The sequence below is a fragment of the Gigantopelta aegis genome, chromosome 10 (genome assembly GCF_016097555.1).
Source record: "Gigantopelta aegis isolate Gae_Host chromosome 10, Gae_host_genome, whole genome shotgun sequence".
Taxonomy (NCBI): domain Eukaryota; kingdom Metazoa; phylum Mollusca; class Gastropoda; order Neomphalida; family Peltospiridae; genus Gigantopelta; species Gigantopelta aegis.
In genome coordinates, this window is record NC_054708.1 from 16,149,260 (window position 1) to 16,166,008 (window position 16,749).

Consider the following 16,749-nt stretch of genomic DNA (forward strand, 5'->3'; position numbering starts at 1 on the left):
AAACTACCATGCAAACATTGTACTAAATTTTGTGCTCAAAGATTAATTCCATAAATAAGACCACAATGGAGGCCGCCATCTTTGCTGCTTAACACTAAGTGGCTATATATTTGGCGGCCCTATATATGTACATGTACATATAATGAGGCTAATGAGGGCTGGCTATATCTACATGGTGGACATATTTTTTGGAGAAAGCCCAGTACATCCCATTAAAATTTCCCGTACATAGCACCAGTTACATCTAGTTTAGAATAAAATTGATAAAAACATGCATTCTGAGAGTCCTGCTAAAGCAATACATGTCCCCTACCGAACCCAAAATTGTTTTGTATTTCCTAAATTCAAAGGCCATACTTCTGTGAAAAGTGGGTAAATCACAATATCTTCAGGCATAGAAAAACAAAAGTCCGAAAAATTTATTTTCATATCTCCTAAATTTAAGGGCCATAACTCCGTCAAAAATGGGTAAATCACCATGAAAGTTAAACTTGATCTGTTAAAGCTATACACATTTGAGGTCAATATCTCAAGTCCTGAAAAAAAAAAAGAGTCCCGAAACCAAATTTTACATCACCTAAGTTCAAGGGCCATTACTCTGTCCAAAATAGGTAAACCGCCATGAAAATCAAACTTGATATGTAACAGTACATGATAAAGCTATACACAAAATGTCAGCTCAATATCTCAAGGCATTCTAAAACAAAACATCTGGAAAACTATATGTGGGACAAACAGACTGACAGACAGAAGGACAGAGATGAAACCTATAGTCCCCTGTAAAACCTGTAGCTAAAATATATTAATTCAAACGTTTGCCAATTTAGTGGTCTATAACATGCACCTTCCCACAAATAGGACATCACACATGCTATAGCTCTTTGATATACCAGGCATGAAGCACTGGCTAGTGTCACAAGTCAAGGGTACTAAAATAAGAACCATATTATATTTTAGAACATTTATTGTAAATACTTGGGTAATTGAGAATATATTGTTGAACTGTGTGTCATAGCTTGCTACGGCAAACTATATTTTTATACTGTAATCACTAGCAGAGGTTTTTGTAAAGAACTTGGGCTTGGGCTTACATTGGTGAACACTTTTGGTTGTGAGTGAAGCATGCATAGTGGGGATATAGTTGGGAGATGTAATGAGTTGTGGGCAGTCACATAACGTTCTTGAGAGAGAAACTCTGTGTTAAGATATTGTGAAATATTTTATTCTGTATAACTCTGGGTTGATGACAACCGTAAGTAGATTTTGTTTGTTTGTTGTATAACTGTGGTATACTATTGTGTATATGTGTTAGTAGTTGTATGTAACGTCATTGCAAAACAAAAGTCTTAAGTAAATCTGATTTATGTAATATTTAAGACACTTGTGAAGTGCGGACATTATATTAAGAGAAAATTGTCTAACATCTGATATGGTAATATAAATATTACATGGTTTTGATTAGGGTATATTGTATTTCAGTGTATTTGTGTATTGGTGGGTCCTGGTGATGACGAACGTAGATGATGTATTCTGGGAGTTGGCGAAGAGTGAGTCTGGTGATGGCGGTGGTGATAATGGGAACGATCAGTGAATGATCGTGACGACGGTGTCAATGATTTTGACGAACGGCGGTGTATTTGTGTATGATGCGAACGTAGATGATGTATTCTGGGAGTTGGCGAAGAGTGAGTCTGGTGAATGGCGGTGGTGATAATGGTGAACAGAGAAGATGATCAGTGAATGATCGTGACGACGGTGTCAATGATTTTGACGAACGGCGAAGGTGATCTGTGAATGATCCTGACAAAGAGTGTTGATGATTCGGGTGAATGATGGTGGTAATACTGGTGAATGGAGGAGATGATCAGTGAAGGATCGTGATGAGGGTACCAATGATTATGGTGAACTGAGATGATCAGTGAATGACCGTGACGAGGGGGTTAGTGATTCTGGTGAACGACAAGGGTATTAATGGTAAACGACAACGGTGATCAGTGAATGATCATTATGAGGTGTGATGATTCTAGTGAATGATAATAATGATAATGGGGAATGGTGGAGATGATCAGTGAATGATCATGACAAGGATGATGATGAGGGTGACTTATGATGATGAATTGTGAAATGTGATGAATAGTGGAAGACAGACATTTTAGTATTATTTTGTGGTTAAAAGATTTTTACTCTATTTAATATTGATTCATAGTTTAATTTACATGTGATATATGTTATATGCGTGATAGTGCAATATGTATTGGTTGGGAGGGAAGTGTTATGTAAATAAATGTGTATGAATGATTCCTGAGTTGTCGTCTTGTTTCTTTTGGGATACCGACCCGTGACAGCTAGAATGGGAAAACTCAATCGTAAGACCTACTTGTACATGTACTATGTACTACAGAACTTTGATCTTGCTACTTAGGTAAATACTCTAACCATATGGCTATGTGCAACTCCCATTTCACAGAAATAATGCATTTACCTGCACTGATAGATGGAATAGCCACAGAAGATATATATTCAGGTTTCTCGCCTCACACAGACATCTCAGTATGGTTTTACAGAGATCTTCCACACATTGTGTCTCGTCTGTGTAATCATAATAAGACGGTCCAACAGCATGAAGCATAAGTTAGTTGCTACATAATGGCTAATATTTGTATATGGTCATTTAAGTAAAAAGAATGATGGTGAGATACCTAGAGATCAATATGAGTTTTGTTATTAGTATACTAACTACCCTGTTCACTTGTATAGACACATACATGTATGTATTAATTAGCTTACTTCCAAATATTGTACAACCCATTGATTTTATAAAATATTCACAGAAACAGAATACATTCAACTGTCATTTGACATATATTTAAAATCTATACTATAATAAGCAAGGCCTTTTAAACAATGTCTTATCAGTCTGATCACTTAATCTGCTCTTTTCATCTGCACTGCTCACCGCCTTCTTTGTACATACTGTGATGGGAATCATATTTGTTTGTGGTTATTACAATTGTTATTGTGTTTGGCAATGCTGGCCAACACATGTATAACATTTAGTCCACGAAATAGTATGATTGTTGATGACATCGTCTTCACGCGCAAGGGGAATCGATGATCGGGCACCCCGAAGCCGTATATCAGCGTTCGGATCTGTTAAAATTGGGACTGGACTGGAATGTTGGACAGAGCGGACATACTCGAAGCGGGGTCATAACACGAATTGACGTGTCAAACCCATGGGTGACGTTGATAGCAGACGATAATATTCTGACACTTGACAGACTGACTCGGTAGGTAATGGTGGGTTTGGGGGTGGACTTTTTATTTAGCTAATTTAATGACTGTGTAGTATAATTATTAACATCATATTTATTAATGACAGTGTGTAAATAAATTATCGTTAAAGTTGCTTGGTCTCTTGTAATGTGTTATCTTATAGTTTATTATTAATATTATTACGGTACTACAATACGCATCTGGGGTAAATCCTACAGAAAATCAGAATCCTATTGCCTGGATGAAAAAGTAGCCATGCCCCCAATTGAGAAACGGGTGTAGATAAGCAAGGGTTCCCGCTACAGTTTGGTGTCAGAACTGGGATTTTCTGTGGGTGTTAGCGGTAGAAAAATAAATAATTGTTTCTACATTTTACTGTTTTTATAGTTACATTTTTTTTTTACTGACAGTTGAGATTTGTAATTTATTTTATTTTATTATTATTTTTATTATTGAGGTGGTAATGTCTGTGAAAAATGTATTTGGAAACTTGAGATCTAGTTTATGGTCATGGGTTTCGCCAAGAACGGTCGCAGATTCGGATAACAAATTTGTTGGATCCAGATGGCAAATCAGACAAGAGCTGGGTGTGACAAGGTCCAACTTACCTTTTGTACGTATGCGTGAAAGTGTAAATTGTAATCCAAATGAACCCGACACAAATAAACTCCTATAGGGTTAAGCCAACACATTGTTGACAAAACGAAATTGTTAACTTCGAATCCGAAGATGAACTAGCTCCTGACAGTGAAACATTCGTCCGTAGTCGTAAAACAGTTGTTACAAATGCATAGTGTATAGTGAGTATAATCCGAACACGATGTTCCGTCTGGGTCTGCATTTCACGAGCAGAAATGAGCGGCAATATTCTGGCTCCGTATTCATAAACGTACTTAAGTCAATGTATAATACCTAAACACATACTTAAAGTACATAAATAAGTATCATACATTGACTTAAGTATGTTTATGAATACGGAGCCAGATACCTATTGGGAGACACCGCATCTTCCACGTTAAGGTGGGATACAATGGATATCTCTGTGTTGCTCCCAAAATAAACACACATAGTCAGTAAAGCAAGTTTAGCTTTATAAAAAAATGACGAAGAAACTATTTGTAAACACACATTTCCAGATTTTGAACAGGTGCGCGTAAACGACTTCCATGCTGACCATACCGGTGACGTGTATAATGATCACATGACAGTCACGAGGTAAGGAAATAGTGTTTACAACACGACTGATCACGTTCCAAAGCAGTACTCTGTTGATCGCCTGGTCTACAACACTATAGTGCTAGGGATTTACCAAAAAGGCACAGAGAACATGGAGTTAATCAAATTAGATATAGTCCACACTTATTACATGGCACAGGGAATACGTTCACTCATATGGGTTATGGTAAAACAAGACGAAAAAAAGAGCCTGATAAGTTTGATGGGAAAGGTGTAGAGTGGGCTGATTATATTAAACATTTTGAGCAAGTAGCTAAATGGAATAACTGGACAAATGACGAAAAAGCTATTCAGTTATCAGTTAGTTTAAGGGGTGTAGCTCAAAGACTTTTGGGTGATTTGTCCACTTCACAATTATCCAATTATGATGAGCTGGTGTCCATTCTATCAAATAGGTTCTGCCCTTCGGAACGTGAAGCGATATATCGCTGTGAATTCCGAAACAGGCGCAGATTGAAGGGTGAGAGTGCTACAGAATTTGGCTTCACACTTAGGCGTTTGGCAATTCGTGCCTTCCCTGATATTTCACATACTGCTAGGGAAGATATGACAATAGACCAGTTTATTAGTGAGCTGCGATCACTTGAAATAAAGCAGCATGTTAAATGTTGTCATCCTAAATCATTAGATATAGCAATTGGTGTAGCAATAGAATTTGAAGCAGAAAGTCAGTCAGTAGGTATGATGTTGAGGGAGAATCTGTGTGTCCGATCAAAGCAAACTCAAATAAGCTGGATTCTATTAATAAAGATTCAAATGAATCTGCATTGGCTTTAGCCCTGGAAAAACTTGCAAAAACAGTTGACCTGATGAAAGATATGACAATAACAATGGATAAAAAGATAGGGAGGGAAAATAAACCTCATAATCCTAATATTGTCTGTTATGCTTGCAAACAGAAGGGACATATATCCAAAGATTTTGTAAAAATAGAACTAATGTTCAAAATGAAGGAGTAAATGTAAATCAGGAAAACTAGAAGGGGTTGGTCTTGTGGCCAAAAGCTCAACCCAGAATGAGTTGTGTAACAGAGTTCTTGAAAGGCCTCAGTTTAGATTAAATGTTGTTGGAAGTACATGTTGGTTTTTAAAGGCTGATGTTGCTGAAAAGTCAGTTGAAATGTTAGTTGATACTGGATCAGCCATGACATTAGTTTCAAGGGAAATTTATGAAAATTTGGGAAAGGGAAAGCCCGAACTGCAACCAAGTGAAAACATTTTACGCACTGCGGATGGTGATCCACTTGAGTTGCATGGACAGGCTACTTTTACACTTAGGTTGGGGAATTGCACTTTTGAACAAGACATAGTGATAGCTAACCTAGGTGGCCTTTCAGCAATTTTGGGGCTAGACTTTCTCAAGTCAAACAAAGCAACATTAGAAATGGCAAAAGGAATTTTGGGATGGGATGGGATGGGAACTCTATTTACGTGCCCATATCCACAAGGGTTCAGGCACGCCCACCCCGGATTTAGCCTCTGACTTCGCCAGTGACCAACTGATACAAGTGAATTGTGGCTTTATCATGAAAAATCAAACAATGTATCTCATGTTGAAGTACTGAGACAATCACTGTACCACCTAAAGCAGAGTTAATTATCAAACAATGTATCTCATGTTGAAGTAGCTGAGACAATCGCTGTACCACCTAAAGCAGAGTTAATTATCAAACAATGTATCTCATGTTGAAGTAGCTGAGACAATCTCTGTACCACCTAAAGCAGAGTTAATTATCAAACAAAATATCTCGTGTTGAAGTAGCTGAGACAATCAATGTACCACCTAAGGAGAGTTAATTATCAAACAATGTATCTATCACTGTACCACCTAAAGCAGAGTTAATTATCAAACAATGTATCTCATGTTAGAGTAGCTGAGACAATCACTGTACCACCTAAAGCAGAGTTAATTATCAAACAATGTATCTCATGTTGAAGTAGCTGAGACAATCACTGTACCACCTAAATCAGAGTTAATTATCAAACAATGTATCTCATGTTGAAGTAGCTGAGACAATCACTGTACCACCTAAAGCAGAGTTAATTATCAAACAATGTATCTCATGTTAGAGTAGCTGAGACAATCACTGTACCACCTAAAGCAGAGTTAATTATCAAACAATGTATCTCATGTTAGAGTAGCTGAGACAATCACTGTACCACCTAAAGCAGAGTTAATTATCAAAGGGAAACATGATAGGCAGGAGATTCAAGAGTCGCACCGTATCGTGGAACCTCTCGTAACATTAGTGGAAAATAGTAGTTTAATGATGCCCAGATGTATTGTAACTGTTAAGTGTCAAGATGTTGCAATGACATTGCTAAACATGGGAGATAATCCAGTTAAATTAGAGAAAGGTTTTGAAGTAGCAACATATGAAATTGCTGGTGTAATTCAAGATGAACATTCTGATTATTTACATGTGAATGCAGTAAATTCATTAAATATTTTGAGAAACTCATTACCAAAACATTTAGAAGGCAACGTACTGACAGTACAAAACATTTGAGCAAAGAGCAATCTGAAATGGTAGACATTACTTTTAGAATATGAGGATATATTTGTTGGGGAAGATGGTAAATTAGGGCGTACTGACCTAGTTCAACATACAATTCATACTGGGGATCATAAACCTATTAAATTACCTCCCCGAAGACAAAAAGAAATAGTTGAAAGACAACTTACCGGGTAATAAAATGTTGGAAGGAGGACTTGTTAGGCCAAGCAAAAGTCCATGATCCTCTACAATATGCCTAGTTAAAAAGAAAGATAGTAGTACTCGCTTCTGTGTAGACTATAGGAAACTTAATGAGTGTACATATAAAGATGCTCTTACCATTTACCTAGAATAGATGATTCTCTTGATACATTAGCTGGTGCTAAATGGTTTAATACACTAGATTTAGCTAGTGGCTATTTCCAAGTAGGTATGGCAGAAAAGGACAAAATGAAAACAGCTTTTGCTACTCATAAGGGTTTATTTGAATTCAATGTTATGAGTTTTGGTTTGTCAAATGCTCCAGCTACTTTTGAAAGACTAATGGAAATGGTTTTAAGAGGTCTACATTGGGAACTAGTGTCTGGTATACTTAGATGATATGATAGTGTTTGGTAAAACATTTGATGAAACGGTTGAACGTTTAAGGATTGTTTTTGAATGATTTCGTGAAGCAAACCTTAGATTAAAACCGAGTAAATGTTCTTTGTTCAGACAGGAAGTGACTTATTTGGGACATGTAGTATCCGAGTATGGGATCAAGTGTGATTCTAGTAAGGATCAAGCAGTAAAATATTGGACTCGTCCAACTAACGTAGCTGAAGTTAGAAGTTTTTGTGCTTTAGGGTGTATACTACCAAATCAAATCCCATAGACGACAATAGTAACATATGTGGCTAAAATTCCTACCTGCAATGTATCAACCGACATAAACGCCATGGATATAAATACTACCACCCCTCACACTTAAAGTGAATCAGAAAAAATTGGGGGGTCAAACTGCTTGTTTCTGAGATAACGGGTAGCGTCTATGACTACCCTAGTTCCACACAAAATTCTAGTACTTTTTTTTACAGGTACCCCATACATGTTTCAAGCACATGGCTACTTGACACATTGGTACTAGATGAAATAAAATTGCTTCTTTTTTTTACCCAGATAAAACTATTATTTTTTACAACCAACACACTCACATTTATAACCAATCACAGGACTTGTGGTGTTCACTTCTCTATCAAAAGTTCGGTGCACCTCAGACTTTGACCCAGCTGGAAGTTATTTGGTTTAGTACTACCTATAGCTTCTTACTATCGCCGGTTCATACCAGATTTCTCTTCTATTGCATCTCCTATTACTGCACTGACTCAGAAAAACTCAAAATTTATTTGGACTGATAAATGTGAACAAGCATTTAATAAACTGAAAGATTTTCTTATAACTATAACAGCTCCCATACTTTCATATCCTCAACGTGATGCACCATTTGTTTTTGACACAGATGCTAGTGGGACGGGAATAGGTGCTGTGCTATCTCAAGTAGTTGATGGTACTGAAAAAGTCATAGCATATGCAAGTACCCTTACCGAAATGACTTATATTTTTCACTTATAAGTGAAGTATAAGTCGTTAATACTTTTCAAGTATAAGTGACTTATAAGTAAACGATTAGGATTTTGTATGCAAATGAGGTATCACTTATACAAAGTATATGTGACCTATAAGTGAAGTGTTAACCATATATATAAGTGAAGTGTAAGTCATTCGCTTATATTTAACAGAAGTGTTAGATATATATAAGTGACTTATAAGTGAAGTACCAGGTATAAGTGAAGTATAAGTGATTCACTGATATTTAACACAAACTGCTGTATAAGTAAAGTATAGGTGAAGTATAAGTGATTCACTGATATTTACAAACATTGCTGTATAGTGAAGTATAAGTGATTCACTGATATTTAAAAAAAAATGCTGTATAAGTGAAATATAAGTGAAGTATAAGTGATTCACTGATATTTTACAAAAAAACCCACTATAAGTGAAGTATAAGTGATTCACTGATATTTAACAGAAACTGTTGTATAAGTAAAGTATAGGTGAAGTATAAGTGATTCACTGATATTTTACAAACATTGCTGTATAAGTGAAGTATAAGTGAAGTATAAGTGATTCACTGATATTTACAAACATTGCTGTATAAGTGAAGTATAAGTGATTCACTGATATTTTATAAAAACGCTGTATAAGTGAAGTATAAGTGAAATATAAGTGAATATCAAAGGTTGTGGTATGTTCTGTCCTGTCTGAGGTAAGATCATATAAAAGATGACTTGCTGCTTTTGAAACATGTAGAGAGCTTCCTCTGAATACTATGGGTCAAAATTAATTATCAATTTAATTTTTTACATCCAGTAGCCAGTGATGAACTAATCAGTGCTCTGGTGACATCATTAAACAAATGAAATTAGGCAGCAATCTGTCCCTTGAGGCCAAATTTCAATATTCTTAGGTAATTTCTGTATTAATGCGACTGACCCTATCTCCACCCACAGAAATGGACACCAATTTTGGTCAAGCTACCAACTGGTAACAAATGTTTTGTCAAGAAAAAGAAAAAGAAAAGAAAAAAGAAGAGTGAAACAACAGGTTCAAAATCCATGAATACCATGGGAATTCTCATGACCCATTTAATTCAAATAATTGTTTTAAAAAGTTATTGTTCTTATGTCACCAGTACAGTATGACAGCACTTCCACACCCTATCTGTAAACTGTCAGCAAGACATAAAAATTGAAGCACAATAGTCTTTAACAAAGTAGTGTTTCATTCTTCCCGAAGTGACCCACTAATACATGTATATCTGAACAGTATATGCAAAGAAATATTTTATAAATAATATAAATGAATATTTATTTTTAAATGTTAGATTGGATTCTCTCACATCCCTTTTTTCAGTTATGTCTTGTTCAGTGCCATCTTGATATATGTCATCCAACATTCAGATGGGATTCTGCAAAAGAAAAACATATTTCATATAGTCTGAATAGATCTGCTATGTAATTAGCAATTGTTTAATGTAAACATTTAGTTCTTTTTATTAGTTTTTAAAGACTAAGTTAGAGAATCACAGCCTACCAAGTTTCAGATGTGGGGAATCAAAACTTCAGGAAAAAACAAACTTTCAGTTAAATTTTCAATTTTACTTCTAAAAATAATAGTTTAAAAAAATATTCAATCAAATCTCTAGAATAAACGTTAATTTTTGTATTAAAACAGACTTTGAAATATTCAATGTTGAACTTTAATTTTAATTAAGAAGAAACCAGAAAATAAAATACATACATGTATATACATATATTTTTAAACTCTTAAGTTCTGGAAAGTACTAGAAAGAATCATGCAAATAAGTAATAACTGTTTATAAATTTCTCTGATTCAACTGATTATGTTTCCATAAGTTTCATGTATTTGTATGTACATGTTGAGTATATTAAAGCTGAATCGATGATCAACTTTAATAAAACATCAGTCAGACTGATTTGTTCAGTACATGAACCATTACAACATGTATGCATCTGGTGATATATTATAACTGGTGAATAAATGAAAACATCCATTTTAATTTTGCATTTTGTAAAAAATATGATGACCCTAGGTTTTTCTTTTGGTGTTCTTTGTAGCATCTTTATTTTTCTGAACAATAGGTATTCTGACTTTAGAACAGTTTAATGTAAATGATATTAACATGCAATGATTGGGCTTATAAAAATTAATATGTGTATTAAGCAAACATAAAAGCTAACAAATATGTTTCATGTTACTGTTTAAAATGTCAGTCATTACAACTGCCCCCATTTCCCTTGGGCTTTTAATTAGAACTGTGTGAAGTAAATTAATTACTCCCAGTCTGCTAGAATTAGAGATACACATCCTTTTGATAAGACAGGTACAAAGTGATCAGGTGACAACTCCCATTATGATTCTCCTATAGACATTTTATTGCCCCAATTAGTGGAGCTATGTAATCCCTTTGTAAGGTGATATCTAAAGACTTCCAGTGTTTGTGAATTGCAGAAGTTGATGAACATTACATAAATTATTTTAGTTCATTTAATCAAAATACATATATATATATATATGATGCTTTTCAAGTTGGTTTTATCACATAAACTGTTTTAATGTACAATGGCACAGATGTTCCTCCATTGCTCCTATAGTCACAATGATTAAAATTATATTTATTAAAAATTATAACTTATTAATACTTCCAAGCTATTAATTGATCATATGGATTTAAAAACTTTAAAATTTGCCTTGACATAAAAAAAAAAAAAAAAAATCATGTTTGTTGGTAACAGAGGGAAACCACAAGTATATTTTAATTAATTACTACTAATTACTTATAATATTTAAATGTAAACAACAACACCAAACCTTTATGTGACAAAATAACTATAATCAGCACTATAGTTTGAACTATAGTTGTATTCACTAAATGAAATGTCTATGCACATGCATTAACATAAATGAAGAGAATTTATCAGACAAAGGAATGCCGCCATTTTGTCTATTTGAAAATCCAACAATGATTGTAATGCATGGTTTTTAAATGAAAAACATGAAGTGTTAAAATTAAAAAATAGGTGCTACATGTAGTCATATACTTACCAAATTAGTTTTCCTGTATGATAGACTTGTTCCACGGACATGAGGTATAGTCTTAACAAAACACATGTGCACAAAGAAAATGTCCAGGTGCCGCCATTTTGTGTTTTTTCTGTAGTTTCCTCCTACTGACTGGAGACCCACACAGTGGTATCTGAATTAAGTCCTTTTGAAGTTGCACCATGGCAAGGCTATTGATCTCAGGATTTTGCACCTCTCATAATAATCCCTTGTTCTATCTGAATTCCTGATGTCATTGTTGTTGTCTTTGTTTTTCTTTCTTTCTTTTTTTAAAGTTAATTAACTTTTTTTTATATGTAAATACAAATTACTATTAATAGATAAAATAAATCCATACTGTAATAAACATTGAAATGGAGCTCACCTCCACACACACACCCCCACACCCCACCCCCTCTACACCCCTCTGCCCTACAGCTATAATTTTACAGATATTTATTGTGAAAGGTGGGTCTATTTAAGTGAGGAGGTAGCATGGGATAATTATAATCATATAGCATCATGTGTATTAATATTAATATTAATAATTTTTAAAATGATTATTGGAAATACTATCAAATTCTGTTACATGTATGTTTGGTTGTTTAGCCACTGTTCCCAATGAATTTGATAAATCCTGTGAGAAGTTATGAATTTTTAAAAAATAACCATGAAAATGTTTTGGACTTAGTTTTTTCCCCGTTCATTTGGAACACATCATTTCCTTTGCAAAAGGACTATCTCCAAACTAATAGTTTACTTATATTTCACTTATAGAAACAAACAAAAAATGTCTTAATTCCAGTTCACTTATACCACTGATAAACCACTTATAGGTGAACTATATGTGGAATATCAGTGATGTATCAGTTAACCATTCTTTTCACTTATACTTATACACACTGATACTTCACTTATACCAATATATGGGTAACTTATAGGCCACTTATAAGTGGCGTATAAGTGAAGTATATTCCACTTATAAGTTTGTATAAGTTATTTCCGTAAGGGTAAAACACTTAGTCGTTCTCAAAGGCAGTATTGTACAACATATAGAGAATTGTTAGCAGTAGTTACCTTTGTGAAATATTTTCGCCACTATTTGTGGGGTAGACTGTTTCTGCTAAGGATAGATCACTTTTCATTGAAGTGGATTAAAAATTTCAAAGAACCAGAGGGGATGACAGCCCGTTGGTTAGCTGTATTAGATACATATGACTTTGAAATTCAGCACAGGAAAGGTAGACAACATGGTAATGGAGATGGTTTATCCAGAATTCCTATTCGGCGAAAGTGCAGACATGGGAAATGCTCTGACTGTTCGACATCTAGTGAACTGTTGGGTGCAATCGGTCGTGCTGATAGTTGTGAAGAAAGGAATATAGAGGATAACCAGTGCATCACTGATAATGTAGTTTGTGAAAATGAGCAGCATGGGTTGAGACCTGTTACAACTAACTGTGAGTTACAAGTTAACTGGGTGGATGGTTGGACTCATGATAAACTTAAAACAATGCAGTCAGATGATCCAGATATTAAAATAATAATTCAGTTAAAAAAGTGATTATACAGTTAAACCAGACTATAAAACTGTTTCAGGCTATAGCCTAGCAGTAAAAACATTGTGGAGTCAATGGGAGAATATTGAGGTCTGTGATGAATTGGTTTACAAACACACATATTCTACAAGTTTTCCACTGAAACTCATAGTCCCACTTTGTATGCATAAAGAGATCATGAAACAGTTACATGATAATCGTACAGCAGGACACTTAGGTAGAGAAAAAACATTAGAAAAGGTAAAACAAAGGTTTTGTTGGCCAGGGCAAGCTGACGACATAGGTCGATGGTGTAAAGATTGTACTATTTATGCACAAAAGAAACCTGGTCCTGGTTTAGGAAAAGCTCCTCTAAGTCAGATTGGAGTTGGGGCTCCAATGGAAAGAATAGCAATAGATATAATTGGTCCATTGCCCCAGACATACGATGATAATGAATACATAATGGTTGTAGGCGATTATTTCAGTAAATGGAAGGAGGCTTACGCGATATCGGACCATACTGCACAAACAGTTGCCGATAAACTTGTGACTGAATTCATCTGTAGATTTCGAACGCCAATGCAAATTCATACCGATCAGGGATGGGAGTTTGAAAGCTATTTGTTTAGGTATATCTGTTTACTGTTAGGGACAGATAAAACTAGGGCAACCCCATATAGGCCTCAGTCGGATGGAATGGTAGAGCGTTTTAATCGCACAGTTCAACAGATGTTGTCCATGTTTGTTGATGAGCATCGTAGGGATTGGGATGAACATTTACCATATGCAATGATGGCATATACAGCTTCGGTACTAAATGCACACCAAATATGTTAATGTTGGGTCATGAGATTTCACTCCTTATAGATTGTATAGTTGGGACTCCCTCAGGGAATGCTCTACAAACAAATTATTGTCCAATAGAGTATGTTAAATGGGTTAGAGAAGCTATGCAAGAAGCATTCAAATTTGCATGGGAAAAATTAGCAGTAAGTGTTAAACGTCAGAAAAAGAATTATGATTTAAATCTGAAACAAAGAACCTATTGGTGATTGGGTGTGGTATTGGTACCCACCAAATGCAAAACAAAAATTAGGAAAGGGATGGACAGGTCCATACTTAGTAATGTCTGACCATTTTCTAACAACTATTATGATACAAGCTGAACAAAACAGCAGATCTAAGACAGTACATATTGATAATCTGAAACCATATGAAAGTAGTGATGTACCAGATAGTTGGATTACTGAAACGGAAAGTTCGGTTGAACTTGTGGAGACTGAATCAGTTATACGTGGTGATTACCGTACATCTGACAGTTATCTTACTGGTAGTAATGCAGACGTAGCTGCTGATGAACAAGAAGTAACCATTGATGAGGTTACGGTTACAGACGGTGTTAATGATAGTTGTGATAATGATAGTTACCACCCTATTGTATGTAGGAGTAACAGGTGTAGGAAACCACCCAACTGGTATTCTCCCTAGACATCAATGTTTACACACACATGTATATATATATATATATATATATATATATATATATATATATATTTTTTTTTTTTTTTTTTTTTTTTTTGTGTGAATTTGTTTGTTTTTATGGCGAAACAGTTAAGCATGCACACTTGGGCTTTGGGGTTTTGGATATTTGTCAACTCAAAATTTTTAGGAATGTTGTAATTGAAATGTAGGGAAGATATTAATGAGGCTATTCTGCATGTTAAGCAGGAGCAGGGATATAGATTTTGGCTATAGCATGGAAGTTCGTTGCTTATGAGCAAATGGATAACTGACAGGATAAATGGTCAGATGTATAAAATCAAAGATATTCATGTAATATGTAATTGCTATTGTCTAAAATATGCTTGTATTATATGGATTTGGTTATTTGCACTTTAGCTATTTGGGTGTTGTATATACACTGTTGTAATATCCACTGGGTATCAGTTTAAGCTTCCTGTTATAATTAAAATTAATATTTGTAAAGGATAGATGAGCAATAGCTAAACGGTAAGAATGGTTCGTGGGTATATCCAACATTTTTACTCTTAGGTTATTCTATGCCTTTCTGAGGTAAAATTACACATGTACCGTATATGTAGTATAGAATGTAAATTGATCACATGGGTTTGACGTTTTACTAGTAATGCCAGCTTATAACGATTTTGACATTACAGAAAGCATCTTAATATCTGGTATAATGTGCCATCAGTTCATGGTATTAAAAATTTATCCATACACATACTCAAGTGCCTAGGTTTTCTTGGGAGTTTTGGAAAATTTTAATTTAACACAGGTAATGGAATTGGAATTTCCATATATATACATATTTGTTTTTATTTTCATTATATTTTCTATCTAATCAGAATCCTATTGCCTGGATGAAAAAGTAGCCATGCCCCCATAGATAAGCAGGGGTTCCCACTACAATACAAAATTCTTCATTTTGCAAGGATCCTTTTTTTGGCTCACGCCCAGTCAACTACCGTACACACATTGTGCTAAATGTTTTATATAAAGATAAATTCCATGAATATAACCACAATGAAGGCCGCCATCTTTGCTGCTTAACACAGAAGTGGCTATATATTTGGCGGCCGTATACATGTATATAGCCTTGGCTAATGAGGGCTGGCTATATCTACATGGTGGACATATGTTTTGGAGAAAGCCCAGTACATATCCCATCTAAACTTTCCTGAACATAGCACAGATTACATCAAGTATAGAATAAAAACTTTTTAAAAAGAAGTTTATAATCACACTGTAATTGTTGGATTTAAAACCTGCAGCTGAAAAATATTAATTCAAACTTTTGCAAATTTAGTGGTCTATAACATGCACTTTCCCACAAATAGGACATCACATATACCATAGTTCTTTGATATACCAGTCATGAAGCACTGGCTGGAATGGGGGGAGGGGGGATAAAACACAATGGTGATACCACAGGACTTTGATCTGGCAACTTAGGTAAGTGCTATAACCACATGGCTATATCCAACTCCCATTTCACAAAAATAATGTATTTACCTGAACTGATAGATGGAATAGCAACAGATGACATATTCAGGTTTCTTGCCTCACACAGACATCTCAGTATGGTCTTACAGAGATCTTCCAGACATTCTGTCTTGTCCTTATAATCATACATGGCTGGTCCAACAGCATGAATCACCTTCTTGCAGGGTAGTCTACCAGCTGTGGTAACTGCAACACCAGTCACACTGATTACACCATGTTCTCGAATATACTGGTTTCCTTCTTTGAGCAAGTCATCACCAGCTGCATCAGCTATAGCTCTTGCTACTCCTACTCCATGAGCTAGCCTACCATTAGCAGCATTTACAATAGCATCCACTGACAGCTGAGTGATGTTACCCTTGTATACCATGACATCAAACAGTTTCCCACTAATGAATGGCTGAACTCCAGTTGTGTCTGCACCCACCATGGTCTGCTTTTTAATAGCTGCCATTACTTCAGTTTTCTGTTCGGAGTCCATGGTTTTACTGGATGAAGTAAGAGTTCTGTTTG

The 16,749-nt window shown here is 35.1% G+C and overlaps 1 protein-coding gene across 1 annotated transcript; it reads right to left on the reverse strand.

The window, feature by feature from the left end:
- Nucleotides 1-16,192: 16,192 nt before the first annotated feature.
- On the reverse strand, nt 16,193-16,717 carry LOC121383499 (protein mono-ADP-ribosyltransferase PARP9-like). The gene has a single exon (XM_041513571.1). It carries the CDS (start codon nt 16,715-16,717, stop codon nt 16,193-16,195), a length of 525 nt encoding a protein of 174 aa, XP_041369505.1.
- Between the last annotated feature and the right edge of the window lie 32 nt (nt 16,718-16,749).